This window comes from Grampus griseus, assembly GCF_964374135.1.
Source record: "Grampus griseus genome assembly, chromosome: 20".
Taxonomy (NCBI): domain Eukaryota; kingdom Metazoa; phylum Chordata; class Mammalia; order Artiodactyla; family Delphinidae; genus Grampus; species Grampus griseus.
Genome location: NC_139014.1, coordinates 10,554,114 through 10,575,073, shown reverse-complemented (window position 1 = coordinate 10,575,073; position 20,960 = coordinate 10,554,114). Strand labels below are relative to the sequence as shown.

The window sequence follows — 20,960 nt, the reverse complement described above, 5'->3', positions numbered from 1 at the left end:
CATCTTCAACCCCAGCAGCCCACCAGCCTCTCCAGCATTTTTTTAATTAATTAATTAATTAATTTTTGGCTGCATTGGGTCTTTGTTGCTGCGCACGGGCTTCTCACTGTGGTGGCTTCTCTTGCTGCGGAGCACAGGCTCTAGGCGCACGAGCTTCAGTAGTTGTGGCTCACGGGCTCCAGAGCACATGCTCAGCAGTTGTGGTGCACGGGCTTAGTTGCTCCTCGGCATGTGGGATCTTCCCGGACCAGGGATCGAACCTGTGTCCCCTGCATTGGCAGACGGATTCTTAACCACTGCGCCACCAGGGAAGCCCGCCTTTCCCGCTTTTGACTCCAAATACCCCACCTGCCGGCTTTCAGTGTTTGCTACTTTGCCTAATTAGGTGCATTTTAAGACATTTATGTTTTCCTTCCTCCAAAAGTTTGGGAACCCCTCCAGTACGGGAACACAGCTTGCCTTTCATGAAGTCCTGCGATGGCATGTGGGGACACCCCTCGGGGTCATGATGGCACGTGGGAACACCCCACCAGGTTGCAATGGCATTCAGGGATACGAAGGCATGTGAGGATGCCCCTTGGGGTGTCTATGGCACGCGGGGCCGCGCCACGGGGATGCCTGCGAGGACACGGGGCCGCCTTACGCTTCTTGCGCTCCTCGCCGGCGGTCTCGCAGGTCCTGGCGTAGCGCAGGCGCACGCTCTGCAGCTCCTCCTCCTTCCTCCGCCTCTCGCACGCTGTGATCGAGTGGCGGTCGTGGCTCTTCTCGAGCTGCATCTGCAGGCGGGCCAGGTGCTGCTGGACCCCGTAAAGGTCCACCCCCAGCTCCTGCCTCTGGATTCGGCTTTGCTTGGTGGCCACGCCCTGCACCAGAGAGAGAAGCTGGGTCATGGAGATGCGGGTGCACAGCCAGGTGGAAAGCAGGACAGGTACGCACCAGCTCTTGAAGTTCCAGCCTCAGTTTCTCTATTTGCCGGTTAAGATAGTTCTTCAGGGCAGCCTGGAATCTTATCATCAGGGGCTAAAACAGTGGAAGAGCACAGCCGGTTACTGTGCTGTCCCCTCCAGGGCTTAGCCTGAATTGCCACAACTCTTGGCAGGGGACGGCAGAAATGACCTCCACGCTGGGTGCTCCCCACTTCTGCCCAGGATTCTTATTCCAGAAACCACAAATTCAAGGCACTTGTGGTCTCACCCTAGGCACTGAAGGACCTGAGTGCAAAATGACAGGGTGGGCTGGGGCAGTGGTCCTGGTTTAATCCCTGGGGCCAGAGGGCAGTGATGAGCAGTGCCTGGGATGCCAGCACCAAATGAACTCTCAGCCCCTTTTCCCAGTGCAGCCCTGATCCTTCCCGTGGTACCGGGAGCACCAAGTCTTTCCAAAGAGGTTCATCCAACCAAGACCTGCCCTCCCCACTTGCCAGAGGGGTGGGACACTCAAGGCAGTGGCTATCAGTGGGGGTGATTTTGCGCCCACCCAATACCCAGTCTGGAGACATTTCTGGCCGTCACAACTAAGGGGGTGCTACTGGCATTTAGTGGGTGGAGGCCCCAGGGACGCTGCTCAGCATCCTACAGTGCCCAGGAAGCCCCCACCACAAAGAGTGATCCGGCCCCAAACGTCTATAGTGTGGAGGCTGGGAAATGCTGACTCTGAGTGAATGAACTTAGAGGGAGAATAAACTTTACAAGGTGGCAGCTCAAACCCTGCAGGTAATCCATTCAGGGAGCAGGTGAGACCTGAGTGTGGCATTTGCCAGGTGGAGGGTGGGCCGTGGAGGCTCGGGGCAGGGCAGGGCCTACAGGGCAGGTGTAGGAGTGTCTCTAAGTCCATCTTCGTCTGCATGGGGCAAAAGCAAAACTCCAGAATGTTTCCTTACATGGTTTGGGTCCAAAACCACCAGCTGGGATCTGTCTTCTTCGGCTTCGTCGCTGGCCTCAGACTCCACACTCTCCACCAGGCTTCCTTCCTCGGCCATGCTTAACTGCTGGGTCCTGTCCAGGAATGAGGATGTGGCTCCTTCCCCGGGGTGGGCATCAGGCTCTGGGGGGACGAGTAGTGGGGAACAACAAACATCACTGAGGAGTTAATAGAGAGAGTGCTTCTCTGGAGGAATTATCAGGCAAAGCTGACGCCCAGTTTCGTGCAACATGATGGAAAAAAGAAACAAAAGGCACCCCTTTGGGTTAGGGTTCACAAGTGCTATTCACAGGGTCTTCTGCTCATGAATTTTCTACTAGCTGATTCAACACATTCTGTAGAAAGGATTGCACTTTAAAGGTAGACAAGAAGGAAACACATTTTGTTGGTACTTTTTAATACATAAATAGTGAACAGAAAGGTGGCTTCTTAATGATGGACTAGATTTTTTTTTTAATGGAAAACAGATATAATTGAAAAGAAATCAGTGAGGCTCTAGTTTCAACTTCTCTCCCTTCCTGAGCTGCAGAGATCCTGTTCTGTTTCTAACTCCTTTAGATGTGTGCTGTCTGCCTGCTGCTTGTGAGCGACGTGAGGCTTGTTAGCTGGACCATCCACACACACCCATCACATGGAAGATAAAAAAACCCAATCTGCTTTCCCACGTACTCAACACTGGGATACCGGAGCCAAGTGGAAAGATAAGGGTGTGCCGGGAAAGCCTTGGAAAGTCAGCAAACAGACACATGTTTAGGGGTGAGCTTACACGGTTGGGTTACTTAATGATGCTTAGGGTCTCTAAAATGGAGAACAGTGCCTACCTCACTGGGTTAGGGTAAGGATTAAATGAGATAAAACAGAAAAATGCTCCACATGTGTTATCCATATCTGTTAATGATATTTTTATCTTTTGGCTCACAGCACAACAGGAATCAAGGTAACAGGTGGTGAATGAGTGGCAGCCCTCGCGTAGAAGGGCGTGTGAAGGGGCTTGTCCCACAATACCTGGCTCCTGCGTGGAGGGGCCCTCGGTAACCAGAGGCGGCTCGTCAAAGTCCAGGGATGTGTTGCTGCTCCCCCGGCTCTGTCCGAGGCAGTGCTGAGCCCCCAGAGGAAAGACCTTCTGCCGGAGCGCTCCCTGGGATTGATTTTAGAGCAAAAACAACCAAATCTGAATTTATGAGGGTTTAGTCAGGACAAAGGAGTTAATTCATTACAGTGTTCAATTCAACACAGTTGTGGACTTCCCTGGTGGCGCAGTGGTTAAAAATCCACCTGCCATTGCAGGGGACACGGATTCGAACCCTGGTCTGGGAAGATCCCACATGCCGCGGAGCAACTAAGCCCACGCGTCACAACTACTGAAGCCCGCGCGCCTAGAGCCCATGCTCCACAATAAGAGAAGCCACGGCAATGAGAAGTCCACGCACCACAATGAAAAGTTGCCCCGCTCGCTGCAACTAGAGAAAGCCCACGTGCAGCAACAAAGACCCAACGCAGCCATAAATAAATAAGTAAATAAATAAATTTATTTTAAAAAATAGAATATTGTTTGCATAACATTTGGCTTTTGCAAATGGTCAAAACAGAAAACACCTACCGCCACTCCCATGAGGAATCGGGAGTGGTCTCTTTCCGTCTAGATCTGTAGCAAAGTGTGAACGCGGAGGCATGGGCGTGTGCTGGACGTGGGTTCCTTTACTCCCAAATGCTGCTCTCTCCAAGGATGGTAAGAAACACCTCTGAGCATCCTTTTTATAAAGGGATGCTGGAAAGCCTGAGCCCTGGCCAGGGTCTCCCAAGAGGGCTGTTTCTTCTCTTCTTTCAAACTATTTCACTTTAGGGACATTTCCATATGAAAAGGTTTTCCCTCAATAGAAGCACCTGGCTCCATTTTAGCTCTAAAGGGGACTCTTGCGATGATTATTGTTGACAGTAATTACTGCTGCTGATGAATAGGTGAATATTAGTAACAACAGACAATGACCCTGCACAAGACCCTGCAAGGTGGATGCCAGTCATTTCTGTCATCTGTAGGGGAAGCAGCTCACAGAAGCTGAAGCCCTTGCCTAAGTTCGCACAGCCAGCCAAGGGTCATCTCAACGCCCAGCTCCTGTTCTTTCTAATTGTACTTCCTCAGGTGATGCTGCTTCTAGAAATGATTTCTGAGGCATCCAGAACCACAATGACATTAATGGGGGCCCAGAGTCCAAAGCCCACCTCTGGGGTGTCCAGAAAGGGCTTCTCCTAATGAGACGTGAATGAGGTGTCAGAACACCCCAATGACACAGCAGCTTCTACTCCACGATTAAGTTACTTCTTAAGACTGAGAGCTGAGAGGAGAGAAGTAGGGTTCTCTCTTTGGGCTTGTCTCTGCCCTTCTGGCTGATCAAATTTGGAGACTGTTTCTTCATGAGTTTTCTAGAAACTAGATTCGAGGATGGAAATTGGTTTTACAGCTCAACAAGTGATCTGTACTTCAACACTCCTGGCTATCTTTTATTTATTTACTTTTTGGTCATGACTCACGGCTTGTGGGATCTTAGTTCCCCGACCAGGGATTGAACCTGGGCCCTTGGCAATGAAAGAGCAGAGTCCTAACCACTGGACCGCCTGGGAATTCCCAGTCCTGGCTTTCTTAGAAAGGAGGGCACTGTTTTGTTGTGTTAAATTCTTAAAAGTGGTTTTGATCATGTACTTATCATTTGTAATTATAAAGCTTAATTGGGGGTCATCGAATATTGAATTGTGTCATTCTCTAAAGTTATTAACTCTTCTAGGTTTCACAGGGTGGGGAGGGATTGTCACTTCACTGTTCAGAGCCAGAGTGACCGTTTGCCATCACAGCTGCATGCCTCTGGGCAAGGAAGTCCCTTGGCCCCTCAGTTTCCTCACCTGAACTATGAGGATAATAATAGTTCCCACCCCACAGGGTTGTTGTCAGGATTCACTGAAACAACACATGTCAAAGGCATTGAAGTGTCCAGCCCAGAGTCCATGATGGAGAAACGTTACACGTTCTTTTCCTGCCCCGCCCTGCCCCTCACTTCCCTTCTAGAACAATCAAACCTAAGCCAACAGGTTGGCTTGGTCCAGTGTGGGGTGATGAGCCTGGACAAGGTGAGGAGAGCAGGTTCCAGAGACTGTCCCCGAGGTGGGTCATGATAGCACAGGTGTCAGGCCTGGGCCTGCTGAGGAGGGGTCCCGGTGTGGAGAGTCACAGCCCAAACAACTGGGGCCTGGCCTGGGTGGGGTTGGCCCAACAAGGTGATGAGGGTGTCCACAGTCTGGGTGGCCCAGTGAGGGTGTGTGTCTGAGCCTGAGTGGGGTGAGGAGTGTCCACATGGGGGCAGGGAAGTGCAGTGAGGGTTACATTCAGGGGATTGATCAAATTAATAATATGTTAAGGATAATAGGGACCAGGTCTCCTACTGTTGGAAAAAGGAGTTAAAATATAGAAGGGGAGAAAACTAGCAGGAACCATGTCAAGGGTGTTTGGAATTAGAGACGTTTTGGTGTGAGCTACATGTATGTGTGTATGTGTATGGTGTGTTTGGGGTCGAGGGTTCCGTGAAAAGAAACCAAGCTCCTGGAGAAATGACTGGTTCTCAGGCTGGGGCAGTCTGTGCCAGAGAACAAGGAAGTGCCTAAAGGATGCTGGTGGTTAAGAAAAAAAAGAAAAAAAAGAATGGTACTGATGTGTCAGAAAGACACAAAGGCCAATTTGAATAGGCTCACGGGTCAAATTGGGAACAATCTGAGTCTCAATATAAATAATGATAGTAATGAATTATAACACAGTGAATGAAATGAGAAACAATGAGTCCATACAGATATGAAACTTTACATGAATAAATTGAAAGTTTAATGAGGAATGGATGTTACCATAGTTTCAGAGTATCCCTCCCATGTTTATCTCAGAATGAAGAGTTGTTTTAATATTTGAAAATTAATCAATGTAACCACCAAATTAACAAACTAAAAAAGAAAAAACCGTGATCTTCCCAATAGACACAGAAAACACTTTTGACAATAGCCAACATCCTTTCATGATTAAAAAAAAATCCACAAACTAGGAATAGATGGAACTTCCTCAACCCGACAAAAGGCATCTATGAAAACTCACAGCTAACGTCATATGCAACTGTGAAGATTGAAAATGTTCCCCCTAAAATCTGGAAAAAGGATGCCTGCTCTCACTACTACTATTTGACATTGTACTGGAGGTTCTAGTCAGTGCAATCAGACATGAAAAAGAAATAAAGGGCATCCAGATTGGAAAGGAAGAAGTTAAACTGCCTTTTTTCACAGACAACACAATCCTTTTCATGAAAAGTCCTATGGATTCTACAAAAAAAAAAAAGCTACTAGACCCTATAAGGGTGATTAGCAATGTTGCCGAATATAAGATTGATATACAAAAATCAATTGTATTTCTATAAATTAGCAACAAACAATTGGAAACCATTTATAATGGCATCAAAAAATGCAAAATAGGAAATTCCTTGGTGGTCCAGTGGTTAAGACTCCACGCTTCCCCTGCAGGGGGCACGGGTTTGATCCCTGGTCTGGGAACTAAGATCCTGCATGCCACACAGCGTAGCCAACAAAATAAAAAAATAAAATAAAATATTCCACAAATTCTTTTTAAAAAATGCAAAATATATAGGGATAAACCTGACAAAAGATGTGCAACAACAGTACACATTGCTGAGAGAAGTAAGAAGTCCTAAAACAATGGTGTAATCTGTTGTTGTTTTTTCTCATTTGAAATAAATATTCACTTTCCTATCTTAAACCAAAAAAGCACCTTCTCACACAGTGTTTCTTAAATGCCTAGGAGTGAGGGGTATCTTTACAGTGGATAAGGCTGACACTTTTTTCATCAAGTGATCCAAGCCAACATCATCAATAATGGACAAGCTGAAATGATGTATCACCTGACAGGACATCAGGAGAACACAGCATCCTTCTGTGACATTCCTGCCGAAGGATCATAAACCATACCTGGAAACCTGGAAATACCAGGCAAAGCCAAACTGAGGGACATTCTACTAAATAGCTGGCCTGTGACCTTTAAAAGTGTCAAGGTCATCAAGGTCAAGGACAGATTGAGAAGACTAAAGAAACTGGGCAGCTGAAGGCAACAGGCAACTCCGTACTGGAGCTCTGCTATAAAAGACATTACTGGGACATTTGGTGAAGGAGGCCTGAGGATGATTGGGTAATGTAATATAATTTCTTGATTTTGATAGTCATTATATTGTTGTTTGTGGGAAACATACATGGAAGCATTAGGAGGCAATGGGGTATCGGATCGACAGCTTACTCTCAAATGCTTAAAAATATTAAAAGTTCTATGGTACTCCAATTTTTCTGTAAGTCTGTGCTTGCTTAAAAATTAAAAAATGAGGGGACATCCCTGGCGGTCCAGTGGTCAAGACTTCGCTTTCCAATGTAGGGGGTGTGGGTTCGATCCCTGGTCAGGGAGCTGGGATCCCACATGCCTCTTGGCCAAAAAAACCCCAAAACAAATTCAATAAAGACTTTAAAAATGGTACACACAAAAAATCTTTAAAAAAAATTAAAAAATGAAAATTATAAGAATGTAACTATTGTCATTATCTAGAACTGCACTGTCCAGTATGGTAGCCACTTGTAACAATTGGTTATATAAATTTAAATTAATTAGAATCTTCAAAAAATTAAAAATTCAGTTCCTCCATGTCCCTGGCCACATTTCAAGTGCACTATAGCCACAAGTGAGTAATGGGTACCATATTGGACAGAGCAGATAAAGAGCATTTCCATCATCATGCAGAATTTTACTGGACAGTGCTGCTCCAGAGACTGGACACCTAGATGCCCTTACATGGAATGTTCCCAACTTGGGTTTGGGAACAGCAAGGGAGGGTCCAGAAACTCTTGGCATTTGATGGTAGATCCTGAGACCTAAGTTTACTAAGCCATTTCTAACAGGGATTGCAATGTGAATTATTTATAGTGTACCCTGAGTTCCTCACATAGGAGTACAAACAACTTGAGCAGTAAAACACTTGTGTAAAACAGACCTCAGGCTACTCACCGATTCCTGGTCCGTTTGCTCAGATGAGCCTGATACTTGCTGGGAGGGCTCTGTGGAGATGACCCCCACTCCTCTAGATTTGGATGGGCCAGGGGCCTCTCTGTCTTCAAGACCTGTCTTCCTCCTTGCTCTTTCATGCCGGTGTGTGGGGCCAACTTCATCTCTGGCCACCTCCCCAGGACTGATGTCTGAGTAAGCCAGATCTGGAGAAGTGACTTCCCCTTCAGGGGCCGTGGCTTCAATATCAGATTCTAACTCCTCTTCAAATTCGAATTCCTCTTCTGTTTCCACTCCCCCTTGGATTTCGACTTCCTCATCGTCTTCATCTTTCCCCTGCGCTGAGACTTCCCCATCGTTTTTGATTTCCCCTTCAGAATGCTCTGTAGCACCCTCAGTTTCTTCATTTCTCTGGTCACTGCTCTTCTCTATCGGTGATACCTGTAGCCATGTAGCAGGAAAAAAATCAGGATACAAAGTATAAAGGGTCTTGTGAGGTTTTATTCTTAATAAGGTAATTACACCGATGGGAAAACTGCAGCTACACACTCTGAGCATCGCTAGGAGATTATGTTTCATGCTTTAATTTATCTGCTCTCTGTTTTTGGTAATTATTTTGCATCCTTCTTTACAGGAAATGACCTCTGAAAAACTCAGGGCAATCTAACTGTAGGATATCCGAGGCATTCCTGAACAGCCACCAACACTTCAGAATGGGGTGGAAGGAAATTGAGCTTCTCTGCAAATGACTTGAGTCTGTTCTACAGTAAGGTCATAGGATCATCGTACAATTTTCTTGAGAAAGTCTGAACTCTCTTTAATTCTTAGTAAATACAGCCCAGAATAATTCATCCCATAAGGAACTTTACCCTGTTGCCTTCATGATTCTGGTCCTCTTCTCCTTCAGAAGATTTGCCTTCCAGGTGAGACCTGGTGGCAGAGAAACAATTTAGCAGTTTCAAATAACATCTTTCTTTTTCTTGGCATTTATCACCTCCTTGATGTCTGTATATCTACTTATTTACTCGTTAATTATCTGCCTTCCCTCTAGGCTGATGGCCATGACTTTGTCACTAACACCAGCACTAGTGGCACAAAAGAGTCATGCCAAGAATGAATGAAAAATGCAATTATCAAAACATTAAAGGAACAGGTAGATTACTCTAGAAAAGTCACCTTAAATATACCTCTGTCTGTGACAAAACTGGGGAAAATAAATGCAAAATAAGAGAAAATTGTACAAAAAGGACAAATACCCTAGAAACTCTTGGTTAGTTTCCCCGTGAATTTTGTTTGTTTGTTTTTTGTTTTGGCCATGCCTCAGAGCACGTGGGATTTTATAATAGTTCCCCAACCAGGGATCAAACCCGTGCCCCCTGCAGTGGAAGTGCAGAGCCTTAACCACTGGACCGCCAGGGAAGTGCCAATTACCCCATGATGTAGAGAGTACAAGAATGTCACATTTTAAAATTGTTTTTTTTCTAATTAGAAAAAAACTATATTTTTTTAAAAAGTAAAACTAATACACAAATATGTGACAGACAATGAAAATCCCCTGTGACTTCTCCTCTCCTTCTCAAGATAACCAGTGGTAAAAAGTAAGAGATTTAAGGGTATCTTCTTTCAAATATTTTTCTATGCATTTAAAGCTACCCACCCACCCAAATTAGAGATCACACTATATATACTGTTTTGCATTTAGTCTTTTCATTTGTTGTAATCTAGACTTCTTTCCATGTCAGTACATGTAGACCTACCTTAAAAAAAAGAAAAGAAAAAAAAGAAACAATACAGCAGTGTCTAATGTAAAAGGTTAAATTCTTTAAAATAGTTTCTATCCTTTTAAACAAAGCATAAGAGAACAGAGGCCTGGTATTTTTACCTTACTACGGTCTATCTGTGTGCTCAAGGCATTCACGGCGGGGCTGCCTGACCATAGGGACCCCGGCCCATCGCCTGCCACCTCCAACCCTGGTGAGGGGGAGGGAGGCGGGGGGCTGGGCTGATGCTCCCTGTCACAGCACCTCGCTGGGGCAGCATCCAGTACAGAGACCCCTGCTCTCGGGGCTCTGCAGCAGGGACTACCAAGCACAGTGGTTGTCATGGTTACTGTGGGACAAGGAAGTCCCGGGTTTCAGCGAGTGGAGCGCCCGGAGCGAGGGGAAAAGGGGAGGGTACGGGAGAGGACAAAGGGACGCGAGGTGAGAAGGGAGAAGGGCGCGCCGGAATGTGGGGGTGGCCGGGGAGGGCAGGAAAGGCCCAGAGGGTGGGGATGGCAGGGGCAGAGGAGAGGGGAAAGGGACATGGAAGGGAAGGGGCGCCTAGGGGGATATAGAAAGGGGGAGGCGTGGGGGCCGCTGCGAGACCCAAGGTCCCTAGGCCCGCTTACCCGCCAGCCCGGCCGCCAGGCTCCGCCATCTCCCGTTGCTACGCGACGCCGTCAACATCCGGCTGGCGAGGACCACGCGCTGGGTGTGCGGGGCGGACGGCCTTTGTGCCATTTATGTGCATTAGAAACACAGAACATCTAACTATGTAAATATATTAAAGGATAAATATGCATTTTCTCCATCTTTATCTCTAAGGCCGAGCTCTACCCCTCCTGGCTCAGTTTCTGTAAAGCGACAAACATGTCAACGTGCGTCCAGCTGGGCAACTCCGGCTCCCCGGGGGATCGAGCAGGGCACTCGGGGAGCCGGGGACCTGGGACGGCTAAGTGCCCTGAGGGTGGCAGGCGGAGGTAGGGGCACGAGGGGCTCCGTAGCCGGCTGCACCTTCGGATGCCGAGACCTCTCCTAGTGCCCGCCTGTCCATCTGCAGACCTGGGGGCCTCAGCGCCCCTTTCCCGGGGTTCCTAAGAAGAATTCTTGGCGGAAGAGGGATGCCCCGTGGTCTCCTGATGGTTGGTGTTCTTTTCCTACCTCAAAATAGGAAAAACAAACGCAGAGGGTGGAACAGAGAGGGCGAGCACGCATGTGGAGCGTCCTAGGGGTTCTGCCTTCACTCTGGGGGCTCGGGGCTTCCTTCCAGGGCAAAGTCCTGGGGCCGGAGTCCCAGGCGGGCAACGAGGCCCGAAACGGGATGCGGACGGCCGGGCTGGATCCTGGGGTCGGAGGGCGGAAGGTGACTTAGGCAGTTCCGCGGCCGGGTTGGAGCCCGTTTGGGACCTGGGGGTTGGGGGGCTGGCCTGATTGGGCCGGGGGCCGGGTTGGCCCGGGGGGCGTGCCGGGGGCCGGGCCTCGCCTCGCGTCCCCGCCCCAACGCTCCTCACAGGCGGCGGCGGCAGTGGCGGCGGCGGCGGCTCCGGGAGCCGGCGCGAATCCGGCCCCCGGTGCGGGACCCGGGTGGGTATCTGGGGCAGGCCGGGGGCCGCGGGGGCGGGGTTTAAGGGGCCCGCGGGGGACCGGGCACATCCCCTCCGCCGGACGGGGTGGGGGCGCGTGGGGCGCGTGGGCCTGCAGCCGCGGGGCCCGGGAGGGGCCGGGGTCTGGCCGCAGCCCAGAGAGGTGCAGGGCCGGAGCAGGAGCCGGGCGGGCAGGAGCACGCCGGATCACGCGGAGAGATCCCTGGGCCCCCTCTCCGCGGCGGATGCGGGCCCCTGGGGCCGGGAGTGGGCCTACTTCGGGAAGATTCGGTGTCTGCCTGTCTGGAGCTTTGGGCCGGAGAACTTGCGGTCTTTGTCTGGCTGGTCGTCAGAGCACGCGAATGAGAAGTTGTAGGGGCCCGCCGTTCGCCGACACAGCCCCCTAAAGTGTGCATTCCACCCGCACAGCGCGCGCGCTTACCATTCCCGGCCTTAGGGTGGGTGGTTCGACTGTTTAAGAGCCGCATGTCAGGAAACTCACTTCCTTTAGGCCCGGTCTCTTCCTCCTGTTCTTTTCTTTAAAAAAAAAAAAAAAAGAAAGAAAGGAAAAAGGAAAAAAAAATAGGCAATTTAAGATTGCTAAATATAACCCAAGAAACGCTGCCAGAAGCGGTGAATCTTGAAATCCTGTTATTCCCACACTCGGAAGTTGGTGTCATATGTTGGCCACAGTCTAGTTCAGATTCTATTCAGAAATAGAAAACGACATAATACGTTCACTTTCCTTACCGTAAAGTTTGTTTTACTGCCTCCTCAAGTTCATAGGAGAAGCTGGGTTGGTTGGCCAGCCCCTGTGACTGGTCCCACCGACCTTTCTTTACCACCTGCAGGCACCAATTCTTTAATTTGGAAAGAAGAGGGAAATGGTTCTCAAAAAACGGCCATGTGATGGAGCATATTATCAAAGGGCAGGTGCAAAGGCCCAGTTTCGTGAATTCCATTCTAAGTCTGTCAGAGATTGATTAGAGAACTTTTAAAAAATCTGTGTGTTAGTTTTAGAAATTCCTCATTAGAAACATTAATGTTTAATTGATTAGCAAACATTAAACACTTTTAAGAACCAGGAAAACTTTTGCAAACAAAGAATTATTAAGGTTAGGAATGCATTTTAGTATTAACTGTGAAGCTTGTTCATGGCTATTCATTGTTGGTATTTGGAGACTCGTTCTCTGCTGAGTACGCTTGGCTTGTGGAGTGTTTATGGTGAGCAGTCTCAGAATATGACTAAGGAAAGTTCTTATCAGTGGAATTTTTTAATCCTTCAGACATGATAATTGTTGTGTAAATAGCTTCTGATTATCATGCATGAATTCACTGAACCCACTAAACAAACCCATAAAGTCAGTACTGAGGTTATCCCCATTTTACAGGTGGGAACACTGACACTTAAAGTAAATTCCCCAAGTTCACACATCCAGGAGTGAGAGTAATAGAGGCCTTGGGCCCAGGATGCTCCAGCTCCAGAAAACCATTGTAGCACAGTGCCTCCCCTCTTGTAACTGGACCCTATGATTCACATGCACACACTCTCCCTGCCCCCCTTTTTGCAGACAAATAACATGGTTCACTCTGCCAAGTGATTCATAAACATGCAAGAGAGTGGGGACTAATCCATGTCACCACTAGCTGCTAATATCAGTTCAGTTTAGTCTGTAAAGAGCTCCCTAGGCCTCAGTGTAAAGGCATCTGAGAAGACAGCTACTGGGTTTGCAGAACCCTACCTACAAATGTGCTGGTCTCCCTGCCTCGGGCTTTGGGTAGCTCAGTGCACTGGTTAAAAAATGGCCTCCAAATGTAGACTGCTGGGTTCAAATACCAACCCTGGTACATAGTACTGACTTAATACCTCTGTGCCTTGTTTTCTGCATCTGTGAAATGGGGGTAATACCACCTACCACAAAGTTCTATTGCAACAATTATCTAAAATACCTAGTGCCTGGCACATTTGAAGTGCTTGGTACTATAAATTTTTAATTATTATTAATGACCATCATTTGGATTTTTCACATTTAACTAGATTGGTAAAAACGTTTGGTTTTGTTTCCATGTGTATGTGGGCCATCAGATGGAAAGCTAATCATAAGCAGAAGTGGAATTCTCCATTTAGGTATATTTACTTTTTTTTTTTTTTTTTTTTGCGGTACGCAGGCCTCGCACTGTTATGGCCTCTCCCGTTGCGGAGCACAGGCTCCAGACACGCAGGCTCAGCGGCCATGGCTCACGGGCCTAGCCACTCCGCTGTGGCTCTTCCCGGACCAGGGCACGAACCTGTGTCCCCTGCATCGGCAGGCGGACTCTCAACCACTGCACCGCCAGGGAAGCCCTACATTCTTATCTTTGTAACTTTGTGGGGTGCTGAGTCCCTGTGGGCTGCCCAGGGACCAAGATGATCAGGTTGCCTGGCAACACAAATCTGGAATAAAGATTTTAACTTGTCCCTCACATCTGGCTGAGGGTCCCCAATTTTGTTATTTACAGGCCTGAATCCTCTCCTGTAAGATTAGTGAATTAATTTCGTACAGTGGTACAGTTGGGGAGGATGGCTTTAAACATGATGGATTTGTAGCAGTGGAGTGGAGTGGAGTGGAGCAGTGGTTTTATTGGTGTACATTGTATTGTACATTGTTCTGTTGTAGCTGTATTAGGTTGATGAATACAATCTATTACAGATACAATAGATGAGGCCAATGCACAGAAAAGAAGGCACATACTTCCTGCTCCAAAAAAAAAAAGAAAAAAATTGGAGCAATAATATAGGAAATCTTTTCCCATTCAATTCGGTGCTGTTGGTTTTGATGCTACCGACCACCCACATACACTTTGGGCACCTGGTCTGGCATCTCTAATGAATCTGCTTTGATGAGCTGTCTGATGATATCTGATCTGAAGCATGTCCTTTACTCCAATCTCCTGAACTGATAAAGACATCCTCAGAGAGGAGAGAAATCAGGTCACTTGCAACTGAGTTCGACGTCTGCCTGCGGTAGCTTCAGTCATACAGCTAGCACAAGGAGAGAACAGAAAACCCAAATTCATTATCCAGTCTGAATGGCACGCCCTTCTCTGCCTGAGCCTTGGGCGGCGAGTCTGAGCAGGTGTTTAGAGTTGATGTACAAGATGAGGAATCATCTGTATGGACTCACCTGACCACATATAGAGATGTGGCTGTGTCTTTTCCATGCTCTTTCTGGATTGGCTCCTAAAGAAACCACCATAACATGGGTACACCCTGAGCCTGTGTCCGCACCTGCTTGCACACCTTGTTGTATATGCTGGTTTTCCACTGAATGACCCTGATCCTGATTTCAACAGTCTGATAAATTGGTCTTTACACTTTCCGGTGTTGGAATCGGAGCAAAGCGCATACTTAACAGATGGCATTGGACACCCTTTCATTTTTCAATTTCTGTAGCTAAAATGCTTTCCCTGGGCAAGATCGGTTGTGTTGCATTCCAGGGGTGTTGTCAGTACATTTCCCCCCAGTTTGATCTCTGTTTTGTGGTACGTTAGCTACTCCTTTGCCACAGATAGTGCGAAACTCTGTGTGTTAAAGTTAACAGGCACAGTACAGAAGTCAGATGCACCTCATCCTCTATGGGGTTGGTCATTGCTTTCCTGGCTGGATTTGCACTTATCCTTGCCTTTTGGGTATAGTCCTTCCTTGGTCCTCAATCCTGACTCATCTTTAAGTCTGTTTCTTCTTGCAGGCCCCCTTCCTTGGCTCTTTGAGGGAAATGGTGTTGGGGGGGGTTGCTGTCGAGGGGCACAGGCAGCAGATGGTTTCTCTCGGGAGAGGCAGAGGCTTTGGGACTTTCCAGGCATTGGTAACAATTGAAGTGACAACTGGACAGTTGGAAGAGGAAAGTCACAGCTAAGCAGGCCACCAGACCTCCCCTCACCCTCGTTTCTGAAGCTGTCTTCTCCAGTTACGGCCTCCTGAAGGTCCTTTTTCCTTATGGCAATTAGCCCAAGCCTCTGGCTCTGGAGTTGATGCCCTAAGCGTCATTCCTTCAATTTAACTGCAAGTCGATTGTTTTGGTCCTCATTTCTACACAGAGGCCCCACCCACAGCAGCCCTATCTTTGGGCCACAATCTTTTTCTTGTGAATCCTGAATGCATGTGCAGCAAATGTATTTCTCTTCTGCAATAATCCCATAATTTGAAGTTAAATACAACTGAGAGGAGGGGTGATATCATCTCACAGGTGTCTTATCTGGGTAATGAGACTGAAGGAGACCCACCTTTCCCTAAGAACGGGGTTCCTGATCTGCAGGATTTATATCACCCAGTGAACCTCAAATCTCGGGGTTCCCAAAAAGACTATGGTGCATGTGCCTGGTTCTGGGGCGGTAGAGAGAGCTGGGGCCTCCTGCCAGGTGTGTTAGCAGAGATGTTTTGTGGGAGGAAAACGATCCTTGTTTGCGTGTGTCTGGCTTGTGTTTAAGATGGCATTGCCTTGTCCCAACTCTGTTGATTGGGCTTTGAGGGCAAAGCAGGTGAACCGGTTTCTCCCAGCCACATGGCAGGTGACCAGAGCTCAGGGCATTTTGCTCCTGAGCAGTGTGACAGTGACAAGGCCAGGGGAAGAATCACCTGTGGGCTTTGCCCCATGACACGTCCCCCTAAGGTTGCAGTGGCCCCACTCCCTACCTGCCTCCCCCTAGCTGCTGCAAACAGCTGTCACGGTGGGTGTGGGCTGCGACCCTCAGGCGTGTAGGAACTGCCAGCTTGTGAGCTGCTAGGACCGCACCTGTCCTGCTGACCCAGGGCGGCCCCGAGGCAGGCACACAGTACAGAACAGTGAATGGGAGAAGTCTGGGCAGAGCGTTTCTGCTACTGGCTCCAGGCTGCCCTGTTTCTTTGGTCTCACTAGGAAGGTTCAAGAGACGTTTGCACCTTTGCTCTATTTGTTTTCCCGTTTGGGAATTGATGGAGCCTCCAGCACAGGAACCAAGGCTCTGGCACTGGTCTGTGTGCAGCTTTTCTCTGTCCTGCTGCCCCCTCAGAGACACGGAAGCCAGGTCTCCCCTCTGCAGGGTCTAGGCCTGGGTAGTGGCTCTGAATGGGGGTTTGATAGTCAATGGAGATAGAAAGCCCACCCTACCACAGGTGTAGTGTGGTCGGCAGAATAGTCCCACAGATGTCTCTTCCTAGTTCTGGGAACCTGTGACTGTATTAGGTCACGTGGCAACGGGGATTAAAGTCGCAGATGGAATTAAGGTTGCCAATCTGGTGACTCTGAGGTGGGGAGATTGTCCTGGATTATCCAGTGGGACCATGTCATCCCAGGGTCCTTGAAAGTGGAAGGGGGGCCCAGAGTCAGTGTCAGAGTGATGCCCTATGAGAAGGACTCCACTCACATTGCCGTCCTTGAAGGAGGAGGAAGGGGCCACGAGCCAAGGGATCTGTGCGGGTTCCAGAAGCTGGAAAAGGCAGGAAGACAGACTGTTCCCTGGAGCCTTAGGAAGGAACACAGCCCTGCTGACACCTGAGTTTAGCCCAGTGAGACCTGGGTTGACTTCTGGCCTCTGGAATTGCCAGATAATACACCGTTGTTTTAAGTCCCTGTTTTTATGGTGACTTGTTTCGGCAGCCATGGGAAACCAATACACTCGAGATAGAAGTGCTTTGTGAAGGAAGCGGGAGGGGAGACTTGTGTCTCTTCTAAAGGGTGTCATTTCTTCATCCGCGTTTTGCTCATTTCTGGCTTTTGGTGACTTTGCCTGTCTGTCTAGGAGGACTCTCTTTCCCTGGATATAAATCACCAAATCTTGGGGACGAATTTTGGGTAATAGATGCCTTAACTTCATCCCTGGAAACATAAGCTAGAGGAGAGCCCCACCCCTCACTGCCTCTGGGCCAAGTGTCAGTGGCCAAGTGGTCCCCAGGGGGAGGGAGGAGGGAACGTGTGTGGTTAACAGCAGGCCTGCTGCTGCCCACTGGCTCCAACCCAGCAGCAGGGCCAGTTCTGAACAGGGCTGTGAAAGAAGAAATCTGCTACCCTTCCCAGCCCCAGCTACTTCTCTTGGGGCTACTGCCGTTTCTGACATCTTCCTCCTGCAACCACCACCAAAGCCCCTCCTCCTGGAAGCAAACCTGAGCTACTTTCATCGCCAGTGTGACTTACTGCTGCGAACGACAGAGCGCCAAGAACAGTCCTCAGAGGCGTTCTGATTCTTAAAGACTTGCAGGTTAATAGGAAGGAATGACTCCCTAGTCAGGGAGTTTCTGCAGAGAGTCTTTTGTTTTATGAGGGTGTGTGCTTTTTCTGGGGGGAGGCCAAGTTGATCTTTCCTTTGAATTACACAATAGCCTATTTTGCAAAAATGTCGGTGGTCCCTGACAGCTCAGAGCAGCACAAAATTCAACTTGTAATCAGGTATCGATCAGAGATGGTTAAAAGCCAGCACTGGCATTTTTATTTTATACCTTTTAAAATCATTGCCCTTTTTTTTTGTACACCCAAGCTAATGCACATTCCAGATCTTGGCCTGACTCCATCTCTGTATTCCTTGTGCCAACTGCCAGGTTGGCATCGTTCTCCTTTCCATCAACAAAAACATGGCATTTGGAACTCTACTGAAAATGGCATTCTGGTAGGCCCTTCATAAAAAGATCTTCTCAGAGATATCTTGGACTCAGGAACTTATAATCTAAAATCAACAATATTGATGGAGACATAACCATTTTAAAGCAATGATATTAAGTGAACGCATTCGAGGAGAATGAGGTTTTTTTAATCATTGTCACTGATCTACCTGGAGCTGTTTCTCTATCCACCTTCATCTCTCAGAATTTGGGGAGAGGATTTATAATATTCGTACAAAGTGCTTTGAGCATCTCGAGCTGCTCTTTTGATTTCAATTAACTCTAAGTCCTTACTAGCGATGTGAAAAGTCAGATAGCTGTTTCTGGCTACAGGCTTCACTGGTTTTGTGTGTTTTAGGATCTCTGCTGATGGCATTTAAAGATTGTGCTATGTACCCTGGTCCCCTACTCTATCTGGGTAATAAGGAGAATAAGTCTGGCCCTTAGAAAGGCCCTAGACCTGTGAAGGGGACCTGGGTGTTCTGCTTGCTCTGGGTTCTGTACCCGGCAGCCTTTCTGGAGCACAGTTTTCTGGTCTCCCAGGGAGGTGGGGATCTTTGTTCCCTGCAGGACACCGGGTCCCTAAGATAATGGGTGTAAACTGCTCTGCACGTCGGATCAAGAACCATTCAAGGTCATGCGTCTTATGGATTCAAGGACATTAGGAAGATCTCCCATCAGGTTGTTTGGTCTTTGCCAGGCCCTGGCATTGCTGCTGGCAGCCTGCTGGCAGTGCGGGGACCAGAGCTCCCTTTGTTGCCGGCCTCGAGCTCCCTGTCCTTTTCCTTGCCTCCATCCACACGATTCCACCTCAGCCTGGCCTCTTTGGGTGCAAGCTTCCTGGTCCCAAGCGTCTTTTTAAAAAATTAATATATTTTATTTTTCAGGACAGTTTTAGGTTTACCAGAAAATGAGCAGGAAGTATGGAGAGTCCATATACCCTCTCCAAGTTCCACTATTATTATTTTTTCATTGTGGTAAAGTACACACAGCAGATTTTGAATATTGACCCCTTTGAAGTGCACAGTTCTACGGCATTAAATGCATTCTCATCCTTGTGCGGCCATCACCCCATCCGTTCCCAGGACTCTTCCCTCCTCTCCACCTGGGCCTGCTCCTCTGGCTGGGAGCTTTCCCTGTGCACCTGCTGCTGCTTTTCCTGGTGGCGTCTTCCAGACAGCCCCTGTCATCCCAGCCCGCGGTGCAGGCGCCAGGCCCTTGATTAGCTCTGCCGCCCTCCCTACCAGTCTCCCCTCCGTTTTACGTGCCCCTTGGAGGCATCAGCCCGCCTCTGTGCCTGGACATCACCCACTTCCTTGGCCTGAGCCCCAGCCCTGATATCCTTTAAGGATCGCCTCCAGTTTCCTTCGGAGCCCTGCCCCTCATGTAGTGCTCCCCAGAAACCTTCCAGCTGCGCCTCCTGCAGGCTGTGATGTGGACCCTGCTGTGGAGCAGTCACATGCCCCCCACAGAGCCCACAAGTGCCCTGGAGGAGACAGGGTGCCCCTCCCAGGCTGCCCCTATTTCTCTGGCCCCACCCCCTGCCCTGCCCCCAGCCTGTTAAATCCTGTGGGAGCGCCCAGTTAGGACATAGCCTCAGGGTCAGGAGAGGGGGGCGCATGTGCAGAGGGTGCCCACGGGAGCCTGTAGGTGGGGCGTGAAGGCAGGGTTGGATGGAGGAGGGGCCTGGGGCCCCAAGGCCAAGACCTTTCCCCTCTAAGGCAAAGCGTTGAAGCCCGAGAGCCAGCCAACAGAGGGGCTGGAGAGGGATGCAATTTGGGCTTCGCAGGGGATGCAGCTGGTCAGGGAAGTGAGGGGAGCAGGTGCTGGGGGCAGGCCCTCCTCGCCGCTACCCTGCTCCACCGAATCCCCTCCCCAGCCCTCCCCCAGCCTCTGGCCTTCCTCTCCGCCCAAGCTACTGCCCATCGGAAGCCCAGACCTGTGCTCTGCTCCGGACGCAGCTTCAGCAAGGCAGTGGTCAGCACACAGGGAATGATCCCAGCAGTGGGCAGTGAAGGTCCAGGACGGCTAGACCTTAGAAATCTAGGAGGATGACTTAAATGATAGTATAGAGGGGCCCGTTGCTTCCCAAGACGGGGTTTTGGTCAGGTGGATCTAGAGACCCTAGGGGAGCTGGGCGCTGTCTCTGCACATCTGTGGCTTATCTGTGAAGAAGGAGCCCCATGACTGACCATTAACCTTCCCACCATCCCGGGTTCGTTGGAACAGCCCTGAAGGACAGGCAGGTACACAGAGAGCTGCCCTGGGCCAGATCACGATTAGTCAAGTCTCGTTGCCAGACCAGCGAGCACTGAAGCCCAGGGGCCTCCGCTCGGGGTGTCTCTGCAGGCAGTTCTCCAGATCTGCTTCCAGTCCACGTCCCTGGACACAGCCGCACGTTCCTATACTCCGGGTGACACGTGGGCTAGAGCCATGTTTATTAACCAGGTGACAGATAGGCCCTGGGCTGCCAGTGAGGAGAGGCCTTCTGCAGCCTTGGAACCACCCAGCACCCACCCCTTCATCCTGTTTAACACCCAACTGGTGACAAACCAGGGGATGCAGAGGGGGGTGGCCCTGGGCAGCCACTGACATGTCATTAATTTGTGCTGATAACAGCACAGCCTGAGCGTCAGAGGGGCTGGTCTACCTTCTGTCAGAGCCCAATTCTCCACCTTCCTCTGGGGGTGGAGGGGAGCAGTAGGTGAATGGTTCCCCATCTCAAACGGGGATGTGTCACCTGGGCGCCCCTCTCCCCCAGACCTGCTGGGTCAGAGTGTAGGGATTTGCCCAATGAGTTTCTTAAAGCCCCCTGGTTTGGAGAAGCACTGAATCAGATGACCTTAGAGCCTCTGGGCACCAGTGCTGTTTCAGTCGAGCTGTGCTTTTTTAGCGGGCCCTGCTTGATGTGGGGCAACTGCACCCCAAGGGCATTGTCTTGGGCTTTGGGCGGGGGGGGCCTCCATTCTCATCTGGGAGGTGGCCTGGCAGCAACTGTGCCCTTT

The 20,960-nt window shown here is 49.4% G+C and overlaps 2 protein-coding genes across 2 annotated transcripts in view; one reads left to right on the top strand and one right to left on the bottom strand.

The window, feature by feature from the left end:
- The window catches only part of CCDC40 (coiled-coil domain 40 molecular ruler complex subunit), a gene marked incomplete at its 5' end in the record, with an annotated part of 42,078 nt that extends 31,658 nt beyond the window's left edge, over positions 1 to 10,420 (bottom strand). Inside the window, 7 exons of the mRNA XM_082678790.1 lie at positions 644 to 863; positions 937 to 1,020; positions 1,880 to 2,043; positions 2,926 to 3,058; positions 8,012 to 8,443; positions 8,872 to 8,932; positions 10,392 to 10,420. Coding sequence (XP_082534916.1) covers positions 644 to 863; positions 937 to 1,020; positions 1,880 to 2,043; positions 2,926 to 3,058; positions 8,012 to 8,443; positions 8,872 to 8,932; positions 10,392 to 10,420 — 1,123 coding nt within the window. The remainder of the gene's footprint in view (positions 1 to 643; positions 864 to 936; positions 1,021 to 1,879; positions 2,044 to 2,925; positions 3,059 to 8,011; positions 8,444 to 8,871; positions 8,933 to 10,391) is intronic.
- Positions 10,421 to 11,278: 858 nt separating this feature from the next.
- TBC1D16 (TBC1 domain family member 16) overlaps positions 11,279 to 20,960 on the top strand; it is a 79,761-nt gene continuing 70,079 nt past the window's right edge. Inside the window, exon 1 of the mRNA XM_082678876.1 lies at positions 11,279 to 11,346. The gene's annotated coding sequence lies outside the window, so the exon portion shown is untranslated. The remainder of the gene's footprint in view (positions 11,347 to 20,960) is intronic.